General features: G+C 43.8%; 1 protein-coding gene across 1 annotated transcript in view; it reads left to right on the forward strand.

The window, feature by feature from the left end:
- The first annotated feature begins 20,689 nt into the window (after positions 1 to 20,689).
- afg3l2 (AFG3-like AAA ATPase 2) overlaps positions 20,690 to 25,417 on the forward strand; it is a 26,699-nt gene continuing 21,971 nt past the window's right edge. Inside the window, exons 1-3 of the mRNA XM_046360547.1 lie at positions 20,690 to 20,956; positions 23,660 to 23,759; positions 23,921 to 23,989. Coding sequence (XP_046216503.1) covers positions 20,861 to 20,956; positions 23,660 to 23,759; positions 23,921 to 23,989 — 265 coding nt within the window. The 5' untranslated portion in view covers positions 20,690 to 20,860. The remainder of the gene's footprint in view (positions 20,957 to 23,659; positions 23,760 to 23,920; positions 23,990 to 25,417) is intronic.

Raw genomic sequence — 25,417 nt, forward strand, 5'->3', positions numbered from 1 at the left:
GGCTGGACATGCCGAGAGATGAGTTCGGATTGGTCTGCCACGCTTCTGTCTATTTGAGCTGGTCAATATATGTGTAGGTAATCCTGTCTAACGCTGCTTTTAAAAAATATATTGTGTATAGTGCCTTGCAAAAGTATTCATTCCCCTTGGTGTTTTACTTATTATGTTGCATTACAACTAGGGTTGCCAACTGTCCCATATTAGCCGAGATGTCCCTTATACTGGGCTAAATTGGTTTGTCCCGTACGGCACCTCGCTTGTCCAGTATATTCACCAATCACAGTATAGTGTAAACACGCCAATTCCTGTAAGTAATTTATTTTGTTGTTCGGTCAGTTCAAGGAAATATGGGTAAACCTGCAAAAAAGAAGACTGTGCAGCTACAACAAACAATGGGAAGCAAAAATGCGTGGGTTCAGCCCGTCAGTGGTGACGTGATGAATATGGTGTATTTTGTCAGGATGTATCGGCGTTTATAGATAGGCCTACCATAGAAAAATAGTCTATACCATATGACACTGAGATGTGCTGTCTGTCGTGGATCACGTATCCCAAGTCATCCTATAATTAACGTGGCCACCAACATACGGCTAAAAATCACTAATGCGATTACTAGCCAGAATTGGCCGAAGGACTGAAATTAGTATTAGTGTGAGTGGGGTTCTAAAAAAAATCAAGTAAAAATTTAATTAATTTATAGCATAAGGTCTTTCTCCATCTAATAGCGTAACTTATTACATTAATGATTTTTAATATTTTTCCTAATTAAATTAAAACCTCATGACCTTACTTCTGAAAAAGTTATATCAGGCCAGATGTACTGAAGGGGACTTGGTCCGAGTACCATTATCTGGAACACACCCCGAGTCCCTCTCGATGCAGAGTCTCACTAAAGCATCCTTACCTATATAATGAATAAAAAATTATTTGATGGGTCCTATTTCACACATGTACAAGTGAAGTCCATCGGCACATTCTGATACTCAATATAACTGCATCATCATGTAAAAGTGTGTCTGGACATTTAGATCACAATGTAAGAAGCCTAGTTCCTAATACTTCACCACTTGAAGACATAAGTTTAAATCCCCTATGGGGGTCATAATTTTTCCTTTGACATGTGGACTTTCATATTTATGAACATCTATGGAACTACCCACAATGCACTATTGTCAACGTCATATGGAGAACCGGCCTTTCCTAGCATGCTAACGTTAGCTACTAGCCATGCTAGCATATTATTACATTCAACACAAAGTGTTGGCATTGGTGAGCTACTATCTACATCCTCAAAGAAGAAAACATATAAATTAATTGCTAATTGCATCCTCTTCTTCTGTGCATTTGGTAGTGGTAGTCAAGCGAGCGAGTGTAGTAGTTTTCCGTAGTCCGTCGCTAGTGCAGTAATACCCACAAGGACAGGGTTAAGACTCATTTGTGGCCCAAAAACGATACACAAGCTTTGAAGTGGGACCCGTTTGTTCGGTTGAAGCAAGCGGATTGGAGCAAGGGAACCACACGCACATATACAGTATGCAGTGCTCATTTCACCCCGGAGGCGTTTGATGTTAGGATTCGGAATGAGACTCCGACTGAAACCAGGTGCTGTGCTGAGCATGAATGTGTAGCTTGCAACCTCTGTTTCTTACCGATCTACCGGTACATCGCAAGTGTCAGCAGTGATGTAGATAAACCAGCTAAATTGAATGTGGATTCCCCTCACTATATCGCTATTGGATTAGCTGACTGTCCCTCGGCCAGTGAAATTGCCTATCCCTCTGAAGGCCTCTCCTCTATTATGTGTGTATACTGTGGGTTCCTGCCTGTGCAAAAAATTTGCAATGTGCACCCTAGGCTAACTACCAGGCTAAAATAACTAACATTAGCTGTCTGTCTTACTGGCTAAGATATACTGCATATGTGTCAATGACGTATAAGGTTTTCAAAAGTGAAAACATTTGAAAAGGGGAAACAATTTCATTTGAAACCCTTATGTTCCCTTGAGTGTTACCTATGCGATCGTTAAATTGACTTCCTAAAATAAAGAATTTAAAAATCAAATGTTTTCTGACCAATATTACCAATATTTCAAGCAGAGGAGAGTAAAAATATGAATATATACATTGTCTCAAATATTCAACATTAAAGTTAAGTTACAATATTGTTTTATCACTTTTAAACGTTTCACTGGACGACACCTCATTTTCAACGACCCGACTACAATTAATTTTCCTCTCATAGACTGAGCTTCTCTCTGCATTTTTGAGACAATAACATAATTGAATTGTTTAACATTAAAATCACTGGTTATACCGAATGATCATTGCTGGTCGCACTGCGTTGCTAAGGTGTAATTTTTTGGGATCAGATTTCTCTGTTTTCCCTCTTTATCAAACACACACACATTAAGATAAAACATGGTTTCTTACTCAACAACAATAATGTCTTTTAAATGCTTAGTAAAATACATAAAAATTGGACTGTAATGATTATCACGCTGAAACATTTCATCGTGAAAATAGCAGTGAATTTGTAAAAACAGGATTAAAATGATGCATTAGGATGATATGTTTCAAACCGTGTTAAGAAACATTGTAATAAATAAAGAGCAAAGTTATTGAAATACAGAAATTCAACATTAAAATATAAAATGAATAAACTGTTATTCTACATCACATTAATTTGAAGAAAAAGTTAAATGTTTCTGCGCAATTCTAAAAACAAAATCTTGTGGAACAAAGTTTTTTTCTAATATTAAAACAACAGATGTGATTTAAGTTTGTGCAGAACATTGCAAACTTGCATTCTTAAAACTGTTTGATGTTTTTACACTACTGTGATACGAAAGCAGCCTAGTATGTGTCGGATAGCCGAGATGCTGTTGAGCTGATAGTAGAAAGTACTGTCTTGCACAGAGGGCCAGACAAAAACATTCCTCACTCCATGCTGCTGCATACAAATGATCTGCACTTACTCCCCAATCATCGTCAGCACCTGGCCTACAAAGGGGCGGTCTTGAGCAGCTGACAATGACAAAACTGTCTACAGTCGTGGCCAAAAGTTTTGAGAATGACACAATTATGAATTTTCACAAAGTCTGCTGCCTCAGTTTGTATGATGGCAATTTGCATATACTCCAGAATGTTATGAAGAGTGATCAGATGAATTGCAATTAATTGCAAAGTCCCTCTTTGCCATGCAAATTAACTGAATCGCCCAAAAAACATTTCCACTGCATTTCAGCCCTGCCACAAAAGGACCAGCTGACATCATGTCAGGGATTATCTCATTAACACAGGTGTGGAGTGTTGATGAGGACAAGGCTGGAGATCACTCTGTCATGCTGATTGAGTTCAAATAACAGACTGGAAGCTTCAAAAGGAGGGTGGTGCTTGGAATCATTTTTCTTCCTCTGTCAACCATGGTTACTGCAAGGAAACATGTGCCGTCATTATTGCTTTGCACAAAAAGAGCTTCACTGGCAAGGATATTGCTGCCAGTAAGATTGCACCTAAATCAACCATTTATCGGATCATCAAGAACTTTAAGGAATAGGAGTTAAATTGTTGTGAAGAAGGCTTCAGGGCGCCCAAGAATGTCCAGCAAGCATCAGGATCATCTCCTAAAGTTGATTCAGCTGCAGGATCGGGGCACCACCAGTACAGAGCTTGCGCAGGAATGGCAGCAGGCAGGTAGAGTGCATCTGCACGCACAGTGAGGTGAATACTTTTAGAGGATGGCCTGGTGTCAAGAAGGGCAGCAAAGAAGCCACTTCTCTCCTGGAAAAACATCTGGGACAGACTGATTCTACAAAAGGTACAGGGATTGGACTGCTGAGGACTGGGGTAAAGTTATTTTCTTTCTGATTGTTTGGGGCATCCGGAAAAAAGCTTGTCCGGAGAAGACAAGGTGAGCGCTACCATCAGTCCTGTGTCATGCCAACAGTAATGCATCCTGGCTTCTCAGCCAAGGGAGTGGGCTCACTCACAATTTTGCGCCTAAGAACACAGCCATGAATAAAGAATGGTACCAACACATCCTCCGAGAGCAACTTCTCCCAACCATCCAAGAACAGTTTGGTGATGAACAATGCCTTTTCCAGAATGATGGAGCACCTTGGTGCTTATGGCCATAAGGCAAAATGTTAGAGGCTGCGTCTTTCGAATCCGGTATCAGGAAGAATAAAAGTCAGAATCTGTCTTTCAATATCCTTAATGCATAATTAAATTCAAGCATTAAATGGCAAATGCAATTTTCGTATATACGGGTTTACTGTATCACCATGCAGGGCAAGCAGAGAACTGACAGGATGTACGTAAACAGCTGTTCTTATACTGTGATAGACAGTTCCAATCCGTCTGTTGGCCTATTACACTGGAGGCTGAGCGTGGTTTAGACTTGCTCGGCCTATCGCAGGTCCTCAGACTAGTCCTAGCCTCTTGGCGCATCTTGGAGTCCACCCTCTGTCGATGTGTAGATTCTCACTGTTCTGGTATCACACCCTAGTTGTAACAGCTGCTCAGTTCCCGCTATTATGTTGTTCAGTATTTTTCCATCTCAGTTAAACCTTGTGATGACCACCCCTCCCTATACCTGATTAACCACAACTTTGTAACATGCAGCAAGTCACACCATGTGCTCAATATTGTCAAAGACACAGACAGGCAAGGCAAATGTAACAAACAGTACACCACTTTGCAACATGCAAGTCACACCATGTTACTCAGTTCTTGTCACACACACACACACACACACAGAGATAAAGACAAAGCAAATGAGGTGTTGGCTTTAGGGATGATCAGTGAGATACACCTGCTGGAGCGCGTGCTACGGGTGGGTGTAGCCATCGTGACCAGTGAACTGAGATAAGACGGAGCTTCACCTAGCATGGACTTGTAGATTCAAATCAAATCCAAATCAAATTGTATTTGTCACATACACATGGTTAGCAGATGTTAATGCGAGTGTAGCGAAATGTTTGTGCTTCTAGTTCCGACAGTTTAGTAATAACCAACAAGTAATCGAACTAACAATTCCAAAACTACTGTCTTATACACAGTGTAAGGGGATAAAGAATATGTACATAAGGATATATGAATGAGTGATGGTACAGAGCAGCATAGGCAAGATACAGTAGATGGTATCGAGTACAGTATATACATATGAGATGAGTATGTAAACAAAGTGGCATAGTTAAAGCGGCTAGTGATACATGTATTACATAAGGATGCAGTCGATGATATAGAGTACAGTATATACGTATGCCTATGAGATGAATAATGTAGGGTAAGTAACATTATATAAGGTAACATTGTTTAAAGTGGCTAGTGATATATTTACATAATTTCCCATCAATTCCCAATATTAAAGTGGCTGGAGTTGAGTCAGTGTCAGTGTGTTGGCAGCAGCCACTCAATGTTAGTGGTGGCTGTTTAACAGTCTGATGGCCTTGAGATAGAAGCTTTTTTTCAGTCTCTCGGTCCCAGCTTTGATGCACCTGTACTGACCTCGCCTTCTGGATGATAGCGGGGTGAACAGGCAGTGGCTCGGGTGGTTGATGTCCTTGATGATCTTTATGGCCTTCCTGTAACATCGGGTGGTGTAGGTGTCCTGGAGGGCAGGTATTTGCCCCCGGTGATGCGTTGTGCAGACCTCACTACCCTCTGGAGAGCCTTACGGGTTGTGGGCGGAGCAGTTGCCGTACCAGGCGGTGATTCAGCCCGCCAGGATGCTCTCGATTGTGCATCTGTGGAGGTTTGTGAGTGCTTTTGGTGACAAGCCGAATTTCTTCAGCCTCCTGAGGTTGAAGAGGCGCTGCTGCGCCTTCTTCACGATGCTGTCTGTGTGAGTGGACCAATTCAGTTTGTCTGTGATGTGTATGCCGAGGAACTTAAAACTTGCTACCCTCTCCACTACTGTTCCATCGATGTGGATAGGGGGGTGTTCCCTCTGCTGTTTCCTGAAGTCTCCTTAGTTTTGTTGACGTTGAGTGTGAGGTTATTTTCCTGACACCACACTCCGAGGGCCCTCACCTCCTCCCTGTAGGCCGTCTCGTCTTTGTTGGTAATCAAGCCTACCACTGTTGTGTCGTCCACAAACTTGATGATTGAGTTGGAAGGGGTGCGTGGCTACGCAGTCGTGGGTGAACAGGGAGTACAGGAGAGGGCTCAGAACGCACCCTTGTGAGGCCCCAGTGTTGAGGATCAGCGGGGTGGAGATGTGTTGCCTACCCTCACCACCTGGGGGCGGCCCGTCAGGAAGTCCAGTACCCAGTTGCACAGGGCGGGGTCGAGACCCATTCACCTTATGACATCCAGTGGAACAGTCACTTTACAATAGTGCATCTAAATCTTAAGGGGGGGGGGTGAGAAGGATTACTTATCCTATCCTAGGTATTCCTTAAAGAGGTGGGGTTTCAGGTGTCTCCGGAAGGTTGTGATTGACTCCGCTGTCCTGGCGTTGTGAGGGAGTTTGTTCCACCATTGGGGGGCCAGAGCAGCGAACAGTTTTGACTGGGCTGAGCGGGAACTGTACTTCCTCAGTGGTAGGGAGGCGAGCAGGCCAGAGGTGGATGAACGCAGTGCCCTTGTTTGGGTGTAGGGCCTGATCAGAGCCTGGAGGTTACTGAGGTGCCGTTCCCCTCACAGCTCCGTAGGCAAGCACCGTGGTCTTGTAGCAGATGCGAGCTTCAACTGGAAGCCAGTGGAGAGAGCGGAGGAGCGGGGTGACGTGAGAGAACTTGGGAAGGTTGAACACCAGACGGGCTGCGGCGTTCTGGATGAGTTGTAGGGGTTTAATGGCACAGGCAGGGAGCCCAGCCAACAGCGAGTTGCAGTAATCCAGACGGGAGATGACAAGTGCCTGGATTGGGACCTGCGCCGCTTCCTGTGTGAGACAGGGTCGTACTCTGCGGATGTTGTAGAGCATGAACCTACAGGAACAGGCCACCGCCTTGATGTTAGTTGAGAACGACAGGGTGTTGTCCAGGATCACGCCAAGGTTCTTAGCGCTCTGGGAGGAGGACACAATGGACTTGTCAACCGTGATGGCGAGATCATGGAACGGGCAGTCCTTCCCCGGGAGGAAGAGCAGCTCCGTCTTGCCGAGGTTCAGCTATGTAGCGAGGGCCAGCCGACTAGAGCATACAGGTCGCAGTGGTGGGTGGTATAAGGTGCTTTAGTAACAAAACGGATGGCACTGTGATAAACTGCATCCAGTTTGCTGAGTAGAGTATTGGAAGCTATTTTGTAGATGACATCGCCGAAGTCGAGGATCAGTAGGATAGTCAGTTTTACTAGGGTAAGTTTGGCGGCATGAGTGAAGGAGGCTTTGTTGCGGAATAGAAAGCCGACTCTAGATTTTATTTTAGATTGGAGATGTTTGATATGAGTCTGGAAGGAGAGTTTACAGTCTAGCCAGACACCTAGGTACTTATAGATGTCCACATATTCTAGGTCTGAACCATCCAGGGTGGTGATGCTAGTCGGGCGTGCGGGTGCAGGCAGCGAACGGTTAAAAAGCATGTATTTGGTTTTACTAGCGTTTAAGAGCAGTTGGAGGCCACGGAAGGAGTGTTGTATGGCATTGAAGCTCGTTTGGAGGTTAGATAGCACAGTGTCCAAGGAATGGCTAGAAGTATACAGAATGGTGTCGTCTGCGTTGAGGTGGATCAGGGAATCGCCCGCAACTTGTGGTCAATCCTCAAGAGGCGGGTGGACAAACAAAAACCCACACATTCTGACAAACTCCAAGCATTGATTATGCAACAATGGGCTGCCATCAGTCTGGATGTGGCCCAGAAGTTAATTGACAGCATGCCAGGGTGGATTGCAGACGTCTTGAAAAAGAAGGGTCAACACTGCAAATTTTGACTCTTTGCATCAACTTCATGTAATTGTCAATAAAAGCCTTTGACACATATGAAATGCTTGTAATTATACTTCAGTATTCCACAGTAACATCTGACAAAAATATCTCAAGACACTGAAGCAGCAAAGTTTGTGAAAATTAATATTTGTGTCATTCTCAAAACTTTTGGCCATGATTGTACAAAAACAATTGACATCATTCAGTTCAACTGTTAAGTCATATTGTGCTACTGGATTTTCTGGTGACTCCGAATGATCATTTTGGTTACACCATATGCATGATTTTTCTCACAAACATGTTTGAGGCAACTGCTTATGCACCCATGTGACATCACTTATGTATTTTGAGTATCGAAATAAAATATATGCTATTCAGAATTAAAAATATGTATTTGTTTTTAGCGGTCGCATCGAATGATCAGATATTTAGGGTAAACCTGACAAGTAGTGGAAATGTAAACTTATCAAACATTTCCGAGATACTTGTTAACATTTATTCTTAATTAAAGGGTATCACACAGGCATCTAAATGATGTCTGAGTACCTTCATGTGATTTGATCCAAAAATGGTAACTTTGACGGTTGCGCCAAATGCTCCAGTCGCTTTCCAGACAAAAGTATTTAAAACCTTTCTGCCTAAACTCGTTGAGAGAATGCCAAGAGTGTGCAAAGCTGGCATCAAGGCAAAGGGAGGCTACTTTCAAAAATATATTTCAAAAGTATATTTTGATTTGTTTAACACTTTATTTAGGTTACTACATGAGTCCATGTTTTATTGAATAGTTTTGACGTCGTCACTATTATTATAAATAGTACAAATAAAGAAGAACCTTGGAATGAGTAGATGTGTCCAAACTTTTGACTGGGTGTGTGTGTGTTATATAGCTAGTTATTTTCTAGAAACCTAGCTACAGTCAACTTAGCTAGGCAAAGGTGAACTCAATTCAAGACTGATGGTGGGAATTTATAATCGCTAGCTTACCCCCAGCAGTTTCAAGATAGGGAACTAGTTAATGGCATTTTCTCAACCTCATCAATCAGATGGATTTCTAGCAAATACATTTGTTTACCCTCACATCTAAAGCTGCCTGATACAGCTGACCAGTTGATAGTAAAGTGAGATTAATCATTCATCCTACTTTACTATCTGCAATGGCTAGCCAGTAGTTAGTCTGAAAGTGCTCGCTGCCACTGACTGCACAAGCATTTGGTGGGGATTGTTGAGCTACTTGTGCGAGAAGGCAGAGCGGTTAATACGTTTTTAGCGACCAGAGGAATTCAGGATTTTTGATAAACGTTCAAAACATGAAAATGAAAATAGGTAATAATAAACATGAATCATCATAGTAGTTCACAATAGGCTGTTAAAATTATGTTTCAATCATTCCTCTTGCGTTAGCTGAAAAAGAGCACACAGGCGTTTTTCCTGTGAGGCTGACCACACCGCTGGCGTTGCATTTTTTTTTTTAGAAATCTGTTATTCAATTATTGCAACCCCTGCATGCGCGCCAATGAGCGTCTGCGTTGCCAAGGGCTAAAATAGAAATCAGTTCTATTTCTGACGCGCTGCAAGTCCTGCCACTCCCATCTCCTCATTGGTTTATAGAAGCAGTTACCCACTTGCCATCTCCTCATTGGGTTATACCCACGTGGGTGACTGAAAGATGGAAGGAGGTCAGTGGTGGTAATGCACCTAATTTATGAAAGCTCCCACTCGCAATATATGGTCAAGAGAAGAAAAAGCCTGGAAGGAAGAGAGAGGACTTGAAACGATTCGGTTGGATGTTTTATGTGTAGATTAATTGGCGGATTAGAAGACCTTGTGCATTTCAGGTCAAATAACAACTGACTGTTTATATCTCAGGACAAATTAGCTAGCAACAGCAAGCTAGCTAAATAGAAAAAATTAGCTAGCAAGTGCAAGCTAACTAGCTAATTTGCCATAAATGTTTAATGCTTTTCGACCTGTCCCCAAATTAATATAATTGGTTCAGTTTGTTTTGATATTTTAACCTGCGTGTCGTGATCGCGTTTGGTGTGGGAGGACAAAATAAATGTATGCACGACAGATGGTGCATGCGCTGTCGTTGCAATTTCCTTTATTACCAAATGAGGAGAGATACAAACCACACACAAGTCAGAGTTATACTTAAACTTCATCTTTAATAATATGAGTTTTACAACAGCTCTTTGACTCTCAGATCAATTCAGTGTCTATAATGAATTCTGAGAGTCCCTACAGAAGAATACCAAGATCTTTTATAGACAAGATACACCCCTCTCAACTTACATGACGAAACACAGATCTTAAGAACTCTTCACAAAGGGCCTTTTACTTGAGAAAGGAGTATCCGTTAGCCTGATTGCATTCGCTATAAATTATCGCTCAGTTTGGTCTCTAAAACGAGGTTCTAATCACATTCCTGGTACTTCATAGTACCAAAACATTACCTCATCCAAGGCATAACTCAATTGTCAACTCTATATACTCCCATCTCAAGTAAACCCCCTCTTCTCCCCACTCCTGGACAAGTTCACAGAGGGGAGTGACTTGCGCACAGACATTGTGGAGCCAATTTATTGGTTCCCCCTTAATCACGCTATCCCTTCGCATGGTATAACAGATACATTCACATATGAAGACAATGTTCCATCCTATCCTCTTCCCTTTCTGATGTTCTGCATAGAACCAGAGACATGTAAAGGACAAGCATGACCTCTCCCCTCTCTGGGCCCCAAATAACTGAGCCCCAGCTAAGAAAAAAGTGATCCAGTGCATCTACCAACACTATAGTCCAAAAGGATACATTCTAATGACAAGTATCTCACATAAGCATATTATATAAATAAAACATCTTATCTATGTTACCCAACTAAGTTTGATTCATCCGCAACATTGCCCTCTCAAGGGACTCTGTCCCTTCTGGAGAATCAGAACAGTAACGTTACACCTTACTAACAGTAATTTCAGAGTATATGAATTATGAAAAAACTACATAATCAATATTTAAAAGAAAATAAAGAATCAAATCCATTTAATGTCAAGTACCTTAGCTTATATGTAAGCTTTCTCCCTTCTGAAACTAAGGCCTACCTTCAAACTATTTCAAGGCCTACCTTCAAACTCAGTGCCTCTTTGTTTAACATCATGGGAAAATCAAAAGAAAACAGTCAAGACCGGAGAAAAAAATTGCAGACCTCCACAAGTTTGGTTCACCCTAGGGAGCCATTTCCAAACACCTGAAGTTACCACATTAACCTCTTGGATTTAGGGGGCGCTATTTTAATTTTGGGATGAAAAACGTTCCCATTTTAAACAAGATATTTTGTCACGAAAAGATGCTCGACTATGCATATAATTGACAGCTTTGGAAAGAAGACACTCTGACGTTTCCAAACTGCAAAGATATTGTCTGTGAGTGCCACAGAACTGATGTTACAGGCGAAACCCAGATAAAAATCCAACCAGGAAGTGCCGCATTTTTTGAAACCGCCTCATGCCAATGACTCCTTATATGGCTGTGAATGAGCCACGAATGATCTTACGTTTTCCACAAGGTGTCTACAGCATTGTGACGTCATTTTAGGCATTTCCATTGAAGAATGGCTGTAAGGGACCATATATAGCATGTGGTCACATGGTGTCTCCCGCAGAAAATATCGCGTAAAATACTGAGGTAGCCATTTTTCCAATCGCTTCTTATGAGAAACCAATTGCCTCGACGGATATATTATCGAATATATATGTTAAAAACACTTTGAGGATGGATCCTAAACAACGTTTGCCGTGTTTCTGTCGATATTATGGAGCAAATTCAGCGTTATAGTTGAAGTATTTTCGGTCGATTTCTCAGCCAAGCAGGAAACGTGACGTGACGTTTTTCACCTACAAAAATATTATTTTTGGAAAAAAGGAACATTTGCTATCTAACTGGGAGTCTCCTGAGTGAAAGCATCTGAAGTTCTTCAAAGGTAAATTATTTAATTTGGTTGCTTTTCTTATTTTTGTGAAAATGTTGCCTGCTGCCAGCACAGCCTAGCATAGCATTATACCATGCTAAACTTACACAAATGCTTGTCTAGCGTTGGCTGTAACGCATGTTTTGAAAATCTGAGATGACAGTGTTGTTAACAAAAGGCTAAGCTTGTGTTTCAATATATTTAATTCATTTCATTTGCGATTTTCATGAATAGGAAACCTTACGTTATGGTAATGCTCTTCAGGCTATGATTACGCTCCCGGATACGGGATTGCTTGTCGCTAGAGGTTACGTTAGGGGTTCCGCTGGTGCCGATAGATTCTCCATTTCCCGTGCACTCCCTAGATAGCCGGCCATTAAGGTCAGGGATGGTCAGGGTGACCACGGTTCCACTGGACATGGTGACTCAGGGGAATCATAGGGAGCATATCAGTCTTTATATTATTGATTCGCCTGCGTTTCCAGTGGTGCTAGGGATTCCCTGGCTGGCCCGGCACAATCCTAAAATTTTGTGAAGACGGGGTTCTCCAGGGGTGGTCAGAGGAGTGCCTGGAAGGTGTCTGGAAGTTTCAATCGGTATCACGTTGGTGGAGAGTCCAGACCAGGGTTCCACGGTGTGCATTCCCCCCGAGTATGCCGATTTGGCAATCGCTTTCAGTAAAAAGAAAGCGACTAAATTACCACCTTATCGACCGGGAAGGGATTGTACGATAGATCTCTAGGTAAACGCTGCACTTCCCAAGAGTCACGTGTACCCGCTGTCCCAGGAGGAGACGTTGGCGATGGAGACATATGTCACGGAGTCGCTGGGACTGGGGTACATTCGGCCCTCCATCTCACCCGTCTCCTCAAGTTTTTTTTGTGAAGAAAAGGAGGGACGTTTGCGTCCGTGTGTTGATTATAGAGGTCTTAACGCCATCATATCATATAGTTACCCACTACCTCTCATCGCTACGGTGGTGGAATAATTTCACGGAGCGCAGTTCTTCACAAAACTGGATCTCAGGAGCGCATATAGTCTGGTGCGTATTCGGAAGGGAGACAAGTGGAAAACCGCATTTAGTACCACGTCGGGCCACTATGAGTACCTCGTCATGCCGTATGGGTTAAAGAATGCTCCAGCTGTTTTTCAATCCTTTGTAGATGAGATTCTCAGGGACCTGTGCGGGCAGGGAGTGGTTGTTTATATCGATGACATTCTGATCTACTCAGCCACTCACACCGCACATGTGTCTATGGTACGCAAGGTGCTTGGTAGACTGCCGGAGCATGACCTATACGTCAAGACTGAGAAATGCGTGTTCTCTAAACGAGCCATCTTCTTCCTGGGTTATCGCATTTCCACCTCGGGGGTGGTGATGGAGTGTGACCGCATTAGGGCCGTGCGTAATTGGCCGACTCCGACCACGGTAAAAGAGGTGCAGCGGTTTTGGGGTTTTGCCAACTACTACCGGAGGTTTATCCAGGGTTTTGGTCAGGTAGCGGCTCCCATTACCCCACTGCTGAAGGGGGGCCCGGTGCGGTTACAGTGGTCAGCAGAGGCGGACGGAGCTTTCAACAGGTTGAAGGCGCTGTTCATGGATGCACCCGTGTTGGCGCATCTGGACCCCTCTCTAGCATTCATAGTGGAGGTGGATGCCTCCGAGGCTGGGGTGGGTGCCGTGCTATCACAGCGCTTGGGTACGCCACCAAAACTCAGCCCCTGCGCTTTCTTCTCAAGGAAGCTCAGCCCAGCGGAGCGTAACTATGATGTGGGGTACCGGGAGTTACTAGCGGAGGTCAGGGCTCTGAAGATGTGGAGACACTGGCTTGAGAGGGCTAACCACCCCTTTCTCATCTGGACCGACCAACAGAATCTGGAGTATATTCGGGCAGCTAGGAGACTGAACCCATGTCAGGCAAGTTGGGCCTTGTTCTTCACCCGGTTCCGGTTTACATTGTCTTATAGACCGGACTCCCAGAACGTAAAGGCTGACGCACTGTCCCGCCTTTATGACACGGAGGATAGGTCCACTGAACCTACTCCCATCCTTCCCGCCTCAAAGCTGTTTGCACCAGTGGTATGGGAGGTGGACTCGGACATCGAGTGGGCGTTACGGTCGGAACCCACGCCTCCTCAGTGTCCGGCGGGTTGAAAGTACGTGCCGCTTGGTGTTCGGGACCAACTGATTCGGTGGGCTCACGTCCTACCCTCCTCGGGTCACCCTGGGGTGGCGAGGACAGTGGGGAGCCTTCGGGGAGGTATTGATGGCCCACCTTGGCTTCGGACGTTAAGGTTTATGTCTCCTCCTGTTCGGTGTGCGCCCAGAGTAAGACTCCTAGGCACCTTCCTAGGCACCCCGTTCCACAACGTCCATGGTCGCATCTATCCGTAGATTTCCTGACGGATCTTCCCCCGTCTCAGGGGAACACCACGGTTCTGGTGATTGTGGATCGGTTCTCTAATTCCTGCCGTCTCCTCCCGTTGCCCGGTATCCCTACAGCCCTACAGACTGCGGGTGCATTATTCACCCACGTCTTTCGGCACTACAGGGTGCCGGAGGACATTGTTTCTGATCGGGGCCCCCAATTCACTTCCCGAGAATGGAGGGCGTTCATGGAGCGTTTGGCGGTCTCGGTCAGCCTGACCTCCGGTTATCACCCTGAGAGTAATGGGCAGGTGGAGAGAGTGAACCAGGAGGTGGGTAGGTTTCTGAGGTCGTATTGCCAGGATCGGACAGGGGAGTGGGCGAGATACATTCCCTGGGCTGAAATGGCCCAGACCTCACTACGCCACTGCTCTACTCACGTGTTCCCTTTTCAGTGTGTGTTGGGGTACCAGCCGGTCCTGGCACCATGGCATCCGAGCCAGACCGAGGCTCCTGCGGTGAAGGAATGGGTACAGCGCTCCAAGGAGACCTGGAGGGCCGTCCAGGAATCTCTCCAACAAGCGAGTGGACGGCAGAAGAGGAGTGCTGACCGCCACCGCAGTGAGGCCCCCGTGTTTGTACCGGGGGACAGGGTCTGGCTCTCGACCCGAAACCTGCACCTCTGCTTGCCCTGCCGGAAGCTGGGTCCGCAGTGTGTAGGGCCCTTTAAAGTCCTGAGGAGAATAAACAAGGTGTGTTATCGATTACAAGTGAGGTGCCGGAGGTCCCTCCCCCCCTCTGGACATCGAGGGGTCCCTGGCGTATACGACACGGGCCATTCTGGACTCAAGACGCCGGGTGAGGGGCCTGCAGTACCTCGTGGACTGGGAGGGGTACGGTCCGGAGGAGAGGTGCTGGGTACCGGTGGGGGACATCTTGGATCCATTAATGTTGAGAGATTTCCTTCGCCTCCATCCGGATCGCCCTGCACCTCGTCCTCCGGGTCGACCTCGAGGTCAGTGTCGGCGCGCTGCTGGAGCCGTGCGTCAGGGGGAGTACTGTCACGAGTCCGACTAACGTAGACTAACGTGTTTGTTCCTGGTATTTCTGCTGTACTGTTTTCGTCCCCCGTGTTTGGGGCATTTGTTTTTGAGCACACAGTGTTTCGTGAGTGCATTAAATAGCACAGTATGGAACTCTCTGTTTCCTGCGTCTGACTCCACACCCACGACACCCGGATCTTTACAGGGAGGACTTCGGCAAGGCTATTTTCTTGCCCCTGAAATACCCCCCCCCTCCCATCTATTTTGGGACTGCAAGGCCTGGCACACTTCAGAATCATTTTGGTAGCTCATGTATGTTGCCACAGAAAGCACAATTAGAGTATCAAGAAACATAAACATTTATTTTAGAAATATTTTGTAATGTTTAAGAAAATAAAGATAATACACAAATATCACACAATAACACAATCCCATCACAGAAGGTTAAGTTTGTTAACAAACATTAAATAAGAAATACACATTTTGATCTTTGTATAATAAGATTTGAATTGACAATAAACAAAATGTAAAAAGACAATAAATAACAAACAAATATTGGAAAGATACAAAAGCTCGACTGAACATTTAGTTCACTTTTTATGGAAAGTTTTCTCGGTGATACCGTCGCCTGGAACTCAAGTCTAACCTTGTCCTGCCATACAACACTCCTTCCGTGGCCTCCAACTGCTCTTAAACGCTAGTAAAACCAAATGTATGCTTTTCAACCGTTCACTGCCTGCACCCGCACGCCTGACCAGCATCACCACCCTGGATGGTTCCAACCTTGAATATGTGGACATCTACAAGTACATAGGTGTCTGGCTAGACTGTAAACTCTCCTTCCAGACTCATATCAAACATCTCCAATCGAAAATCAAATCAAGAGTCGGCTTTCTATTCCGCAACAAAGCCTCTTTCACTCACCCCGCCAAACTTACCCTAGTAAAACTGACTATCCTACCGATCCTCGACTTCGGCTATGTCATCTACAAAATTGCCTCCAACACTCTACTCAGCAAACTGGATGCAGTTTATCACAGTGCCATCCGTTTTGTCACTAAAGCACCTTATACCACCCACCACTGCGACTTGTACGCTCTAGTCGGATGGCCCTCGCTACATATTCGTCGCCAGACCCACTGGCTCCAGGTCATCTACAAGTCCATGCTAGGTAAAGCTCCGCCTTATCTCAGTTCACTGGTCACGATGGCAACACCCATCCGTAGCACGCGCTCCAGCAGGTGTATCTCACTGATCATCCCTAAAGCCAACACCTCATTTGGCCGCCTTTCGTTCCAGTTCTCTGCTGCCTGTGACTGGAACGAATTGCAAAAATCCCTGGAGTTGGAGACTTTTATCTCCCTCAACAACTTCAAACATCTGCTATTTGAGCAGCTAACCGATCGCTGCAGCTGTACACAGTCTATCGGCAAATAGCCCACCCATTTTTACCTACCTCATCCCCATACTGTTTTTATTTATTTACTTTTCTGCTCTTTTGCACACCAATATCTCTACCTGTACATGACCATCTGATCATTTATCACTCAAGTGTTAATCTGCAAAATTGTAATTATTCGCCTACCTCATGCCTTTTCCACACAATGTATATAGACTCCCCTTCTTTTTTTTCTTCCTATTGTGTTATTGACTTGTTAATTGTTTACTCCATGTGTAACTCTGTGTTGTCTGCTCACACTGCTTTTCTTTATCTTGGCCAGGTCGCAGTTGCAAATGAGAACTTGTTCTCAACTAGTCTACCCGGTTAAATAAAGGTGAAATAAATTTAAAAAATAAAAAATAATAATCCTCCAATGATGGGATAGGCAGCGGTCACAACCAATCACAACCATATTTAAAACATTAAATACATTTTCTTAAATTACAATTATTTCATTAAAGATCCCATGGCACTTATCGTAAGAGTAGGGGTGTTAACCCCGGTGTCCTGGCTAAATTCCCAATCTGTAACTATTCCCCAGGTTGTTGCTGTAAATGAACATACCTGGTAAAATAACGGAAAAATAAAAAAATATAACAAAACAAACATAAAGCTGTCCCCTCAGCAGTCCTAACATCTTACCACTGCTACACCTGGCTATCAGTGGAGCCTTGTCTGGCAGCGAAACAATTCATTCAGCTTCATTTACTGCCTTTAAAAATAAATGTAGCTGATATGGCTGACTTTCTTAAACAAATGTGGTTTCTAATGACAATTGAGATGTACAAACTATGGCATAAGGGGATGACAAGCGGATAAGAGGCAATACGTAATTTCCATTAAGATATTAATGAGCGAGCATGGACGGACGTAACGTTTGTCAATATATCAATCAATATAACTATTTGTTTAACACTTAATGTACAGCAACAGAATTCAGAACATGGGTCGTTCTTACAGTGTTCTCCCTGTACACCAAGTCAGAACGGTAGGATAAATAAAGGGGACATATAAGCAGACAATGAAAGTTCTTTCAATATTCGATGGTTACATTTCTCAAAAACAGATTATAGGCTACATGTGCACCACAAAGTCAGAACAGTAAGCAAAATGAAGATTGGTAAATAGACCAAATTACTAGGGTGAGGCTACTAACATCTTACTACACAACATACACTTAGTATTACTTTCTTAGCTACAGTATAAAAAATCTAATCAAACTTTATTTGTCACATGCGCCGAATACAACAAGTGTAGACTTTACCATGAAAGGCTTACTTACAAGCCCTTAACCAATATTGCAGTTCAAGAAGGAGAAAATAATAACCAAAAGATTCCAAGAACACAGGATGAGATGTTACTATCCTTTGTGCAAGCACTTCCAAGAGTTAATGAACAGTGAGCGTGGTGAAATTTGGGGAGCGCATCGTCAGTAGTATACCTTTGCTTCCTAGAGTGTTTCGGCCTTTCACACTATACACCCTCCCCAAAGGCGGCCAGCGACAGGGTGATCAATCCTACGCTTGCGTCCCATTCCCAATTAGTCATCGGAGTTGCCTTGTTGTTGATAGCCAACATCCAATGGGACTATGCATGGCAGGGGCGTCCTCCTCCCTGAGTCTAGCATTGTTGACCGCATACCTCCTGGCCCTCTCACTTCGGGGCCCAGCTGGGGTCTTTCCTCTTCATCCAGAGCCACTGACTGCTGCCTTCTGCCGCCTCTGATACAGCTTCGATTGCCGCACGCTGGCTCTGGCCCTTAATTCCCAGGTCTCTAAGCAGTCTGGTTGTAGATGTTGCCACAAAACCTCTGCAGCCCACCTCCACTGGTCGGACTTCTGTGTTCTGTGCAGTTGACTGACCCATATGGTGGATGGAGTGAGGAAGCTCAGTGGTTGGTGCAGGCCGACTGACCCATATGGTGGATGGAATGAGGAAGCCCGGTGGTTGGTGCAGGCCGACTGACCCATATGGTGGATGGAGTGAGGAAGCCCAGTCCATCCAGTATTTTTGTTTTTTGAAGAACATGCGTATATTTGGGTTATGTGAGATATCCTGTAAGAGCCTTCGTGCCCAAACCCCCTGCAGTGTGATAAACGTAAACTGTTTGGACATGTCAAGTGTATGTAGATGGGAGGAGCATGCACCAGAATTCATGAAGTGCCCTGTTACATTGAAGGAGACCGAGGTGGCAAGAATTAGTCCAGCGTGTCTCCTATCCAGAGGTGGTCAGAAGAGTGGAAGAAGGGAGTAATGTTGAAAAAACCATGGTAGTTGAATCAGAGACTGTCGTGGAAATCTTGAATCACTTCCACTTTCAGATAACACTCATGGTCACTCCCCTCTATGTAGATGATTAACACCTGTTGATAAAAGGATATGTAGAAGGATGAGCCGGTTAAGGATCGATTCAGACAAGGTGGTAGATTGTACGACAAGCGACAGGTTTATTCAGAGTAAAGATATCTGGTACACGTATATACGGGCTCCTCTGTTAGCTCATCAGAGACTAGCAGAAAAAGGCACCTGCTAACAGTGAGTACAAGCTTCATATACACAACAGAAAGTAGGTTGATTTCTAGGAGATCGGATCTTCGGATTGGATCAGGCTGGGGTGTAGTCGTCCGGCATTGGCTCTGTTGTCTGTCCTTCATCGTAGAATCCTGCCATGCCTGTTCTTGGTCGTCACACCATGTTCAGCTGAAAAGGGGATCTGGTGTGTGCGCTATCTTCAGTCACACAATGTTCGGCTGGGAGGGAGATTATGTGTGTGTGCTAGTTTGTCTGCAAGTCAAGGCTGTGTCTCTTCTTCCCAATGTGTGGGTGTATGTCTTATCTGTGTGTCCTCGGCAGTTAGTGTGTATTGTATGTGCGTCGTCTCTGTCTTCAGAGGAGTCAGTGTGTAATGTGTGTGCGTCCCTATCTTCAGAGGAGTTATGGCCGAACTCCCGGCCAGCACCTGTGGCTAGGAGTATCCTGTATGGGGCCCAACCTGTTTTACTATGAAAATACGTTGTTATGTGTTGTCTCAGTTATAACAATGCAATAGCAGTAATGTCACCTACATAAGAATTAGCAGTCCTCTACACACCCCTTGGCCTCTTGCCACCATTATCTTTCTGTCTCAATTCATGCTTGTTTACAGATTATATTGGTGGCGTAGCGTAACCATAGCAACGATACAAAAAAACTAGACACACGTAATGCGTGTGTCTGTCTAATGATACTCATAGGATTACATAATGGCTTCCCTTAGCCTGTAATGGCGCAGACATACATATATAATACAACCATATGCCTTAAAGCTAGTCACAGGACCAGGCATTGACTTCCCTCAGGCCTACAACAGCACAGGCATACATTTTCTGCTTACGTTCTGTTTTTACAATGTCTAGTGATTAACTCCATGTTGACCCAGCTCTATTCAACTGAGTACAGCCTTTATTCTGCTTGCACATGTCTATTAATGAACCTTATGTTGATTCTGCTTACTACTTCTGGGAGAACAGTCTAGATCCTGGGAAATCACCCCTAGTCGTGAATTTTCTCCTGCAAGACCTCAGTAGATGTTGCTCGCCCACCGGATCCTGACACAATGCATGTTTTAAAAAAAGGTGGACTTTGTATTGTTTATTGCATTGGTTTTAAACTGTACAGCGCAAACAAATAAGAAATCGGAGAAAACAGGCATTGTGAGTGCGGCTGAATGTTTTTTAAATTTATTTTACAGCAGAGGTATTACAAGGAATCTTGTCTATGAATGCTCGGTCTACACATGAATGCTCGGCCCCTGAGCCTGTGTAGGGATGTGATTTGTTTTATCACTGAAGGAGTGGGGTGGGGCTTTTTTAAATTTTTTACAAATGTATTTTTCTTTGTATATGATGGTGATATTATAACCCTCATTTTTCGCAATGGATTTTTATTTTTCTTCCGTTCACTACCAGTACAGTAGGTGGCGGCTATAACCCAAATTAGGTGTAGTCTGCCGTAAAAGAACAAGAGAAGCGCTGCGTCATTACGTCATGTTGAAGGGAAAAAATAATGGCGGCTCTTGTAATGGGATGGGAGAGTGCATGTATGAGATAAGTCTTCAAAACATTTTTTTTTTGTGATAAATCTTTATGAAAAAAAATTAATCCGTTATAGAATAACCAAGGTGTCAACGTAACAAGTCAGAATGGCTCACCGATACCTCCGCTTGTCAAGAGGTGGCAGGAATCTATTCAAAATGTTGCTGCCTCCAAACGTCAGAACAACTCACGGTGCACGACTGGTGAGTTGCAATCTAACTAACGACGTTACAACATCAAAACAAACAGCGCTAGTCGATTCTCATTGCATGACAACAAGGCATTACGAGTTTGTTTTGGCAATAGGTAGTCTTTACATGTGGTTTGTTTGTGGAAAATCTAGATACTGTCATAATCCAACATTATTTTGCCCAACAAAACAACCTGCCATTCTTACCTAGCAGAACAGGCCTGCGAATGACATTGCCGTGGTTGGATAACACAGGGCGAGATTACATGATGAATTAAATTGTTATTTAACGTTAGCTAGTCAACTATCGCGTGTTAAACTAACGTTACAACATGTCTAGCTATTTTAGGTAACGTTATGTATACACGTGTAGTGACTATTTGCATTCGTCAATGTTAAAATACGGACGACGCGTGGTGATTTGTGTCCTTCCACACCAGATGCGATCAGGACACGCAGATGGAAAGATCACAAAGAACTCTGAACGAATTCATTTAATTTGGGTACAGGTCGAAAAGCATATGAAACATTCATGGACATTTAACTAGCTAATTTGTCATGGGATATATATACATTGGCTTGTTATTTTACTTGATATGTACACTGTCCTTTTTCTTGCTGGATCTTTTGTAGAATATCAACCCATTTTGAGTCACACAAAATCGTGTGTTCTCTACTCCTACAGTTAATCCACAGATGAAAGGGGAAAACCCAGTTAGTTAAAAAGTGATCTCTCCTAGTAAGGTCTTTTTTTCTATTTTATGTGGTGTTTGCAACCTGCTGGATTGGAGTCTGGACCTCGTTCATCTTTAATTAAATCACCTAATCGGGGTTATGCTCCTAAAAAACAATGAGGAGGAAGGACTTGCAGCGCATCGAGCGTCTAAAATGGAACCAAGTTGATAGAACCAATGTTTATTATAGCGCCTGGCTATGCAGACGCTCGCAAGCAATTTGGATGAAATTATTGAATAAGATGTATGTGTACGTTTTATTTTGCAATGCAGCCAGTGTGGTCAGAATGTTGTTCAACTGACAGTTCAGGGCATTTTTTAAGATTTCAGAGCGATCGTTAAACTAGCTAATGATGCTTCATTTAAAAAAAATCTCTACCTATTTTTTTGTTGTAGTGTTACTCTGAGAAATGACAGTAGGCGCACCAACAAAAATTTTTTATGGTGCAATATTTCTGAAGTGTATTCCATGACGTTTTCACGTGCACTTGGTTTCTATACGTAGTACTCAAGTAAAGACAAGTGTTTCTCAAATATTTTATATTTTATTTCATGTTATCCAATTGGTAGGTACAGTCCTGTCTAGAGGTCGAACGATTATTATTTTTCAATACCAATTATTGGAGGACCGTGTAATAATGACAATTACAACAATACTGAATTAACACTTATTTTAACTTAATATAAAACATAAATAAAATCAATTTAGCCTCAAATAAATAATGAAACGGGTTCAATTTGGTTTAAATAATGCAAAAACAGTGCAAAAAAGTGTTGGAGAAGAAAGTAATGTGTGCCATGTAAAAAAGCTAACGTTTAAGTTCCTTGCTCAGAACATGAGAACATATGAAAGTTAGTGGTTCCTTTTAACATGAGACTTCAAAATTCCAAGGTAAGAGGTTTTAGCTTGTAGTTAATATAGTATTTATAGGACTATTTCTCTCTATACCATTTGTATTTCATATACCTTTGACTATTGGATGTTCTTATAGGCACTTTAGTATTGCCAGTGTAACAGTATAGCTTCCGTCCTCCTCCTCGCCCCTACCTGGGCTCGAACCAGGAACACATCGACAACAGCCACACTCGAAGCAGCGTTACCCATCGCTCCACAAAAGCCGCGGCCCTTGCAGCGCATGGGGAATAACTACTCCAAATCTAAAAGCGAGTGACTTATGAAACAGTATTAGCGAACACCCAGCTCACTAGCTAGCCATTTCATATTGGTTACACCAGCCATTAGGCTGATAGGCTTGAAGTCATAAACATCTGTGTTTTTGCGAACATCGGTGTTTTTGCAAACGCACAAAAGTGCTGTTTGAATGAATGATTATGGGCCTGCTGCTGCTCAGTCAGACTGCTCTATCAAATCAGACTTAATTATCACATAATAACACACAGAAATACGAGCCTTTGGTCATTAATATGGTTGAATCCGGAAATGATCGATTAATCGGTCAACCTCTAGTCCTGTCCCATCGCTGCAACTCCCATATAAACTCGGGAGAGGTTTGGAATCCTGGAATCGAACCAGGTCCTCTAGTGGCACAGCTAGCAACTGCAATTCAGTGCTTTAGACCACTGCGCCACTCGGGAGGCCCGTGTTTCTCAATTCTAACTATTCTAACACTACTACTTAAATACACCAATGGCTTAAAAACTAGACGCAGTTGAAGGTGTGCTGCTGTTTGAATCGATCAAAACGTTTAAAAGGACGGTGGTGACCACGGATGGAGTTGGAGGAAAAAGTGCATTTATTTAGTGCAACATTATTTTTTTCCAAGCATTCAGGTTATGTATGTGTATGTATGTATTATGTATGGCTCAGTTGATAGGGCGTGGCGCTTGCAACACCAGTGTTGTGGGTTCGAAGCCCTGGATCGTCCATACATAACATGAATGCATACATGACTAAGTAGCTTTGGATAAAAGCGTCTGCTAAATGGAATATGTTATGTTGATTGTCATCTGTCATTTTCAAGGCCTCCAGCCAAGCAGACAGCCAGATAGTACTTGAAAGGAGGACTCTGTTTGAACATGTGTTAGGTGCCTATCAAAGACTCTGCTCCAAACCACCAAAAGGTATGTACCTCAACGTTCACTGTATTCATCTAGCAGATTCCCATTCTTTCTGATTACATATAAAACGAAGCATAATATATTTATGGGTTATTAAAATGAGAGAAGTTTTTCATGCTCATTTATGATTTTGTGCGCTCTAAAGTTTGGTGTTCTTACTTCAGGATTTGAAAAATATTTCCCCAATGGTCCGAAGAGCAGTGAATCCAACCCAACCAGTGGAGAAGCCAAAGGTAATTTAAACCACTGACAAAATATACTTTCTCGTCCTATGTCGTTAGCTGGCTAAGACCTACTGAACACTACAGTGCATTCGGAAAGTATTCAGACCCCTTCCCTTTTTCCACATTTTGTTACGTTACAGCCTTATATTAAAATCTATTAAATAAAAAACAATCCTCATAAAAATACAAATAAACGAGGAGTGCCTCATAATGACATCACCATGCCTCATAATGACATCACCATGCCCCATAATGACATCACCATGCCCCATAATGACATCACCATGCCCCATAATGACATCACCATGCCCCATAATGACATCACCATACCCCATAATGACATCACAATACCCTATAATGACAAAGCGAAAACAGGTTTTTAGACCTTTTTGCACATGTATTAATGTATTCAGACCCTTTGCTATGAGACTCAATTGAGCTCTGGTGCATCCTGTTTGCATTGATCATCCTTGAGATGTTTCTACAGCTTCATTGGAGTCCACCTGTGGTACATTCAATTGATTGGACATGATTTGGAAAGGCACACACCTGTCTGTATAAAGTTCCACAGTTGACAGTGAATGTCAGAGCAAATATGGGGATGGTTTATCTAAACATTTCTGCAGCATTGAAGGTCCCCAAGAACAGTGGCCTCCATCATTCTTAAATGAAAGTTTGGAACCACCAACACTCTTCTCAGAGCTGGCTGCCTGGCCAAACTGAGCAATTGGGGGAGAAGGGCCTTGATCAGGAAGTTGACCAAGAACCTGATGGTCACTCTGACAGAGCTCCAGAGTTCCGGGAGGTGACCAAGAACCTGATGGTCACTCTGACAGAGCTCCAGAGTTCCGGGAGGTGACCAAGAACCTGATGGTCACTCTGACAGAGCTCCAGAGTTCCGGGAGGTGACCAAGAACCTGATGGTCACTCTGACAGAGCTCCAGAGTTCCGGGAGGTGACCAAGAACCTGATGGTCACTCTGACAGAGCTCCAGAGTTCCGGGAGGTGACCAAGAACCTGATGGTCACGCTGACAGAGCTCCTCTGTGGAGCTGGGAGAACCTTCCAGAAGGACAACCATCTCTGTAGCACTCCACCAATCAGGCCTTTATGGTAAAGTGGCCAGACGGAAGCCACTCCTCAGTAAAAGGCACATGACAGTCTGCTTGGAGTTTGCCAAATGGCACCTAAAGACTCTCAGACCATGAGAAACAAGATTCTCTGGTCTGATGAAACCAAGATTGAAGTCTTTGGCCTGAATGCCAAGCGTCACGTCTGGAGGAAACATGGCACCATCCCTACGGGGAAGCATCCCTACGGCAGCATCACGCTGTGGGAATGTTTTTCAGCGGCAGGGACTGGGAGACTAGTCAAGGTCGAGGGAAAGTACAGAGAGGTCCTTAATGAAAACCTGCTCCGGAGTGTTCAGGACCACAGA

The sequence above is a fragment of the Oncorhynchus gorbuscha genome, linkage group LG08, assembly GCF_021184085.1.
Source record: "Oncorhynchus gorbuscha isolate QuinsamMale2020 ecotype Even-year linkage group LG08, OgorEven_v1.0, whole genome shotgun sequence".
NCBI classification, from domain to species: domain Eukaryota; kingdom Metazoa; phylum Chordata; class Actinopteri; order Salmoniformes; family Salmonidae; genus Oncorhynchus; species Oncorhynchus gorbuscha.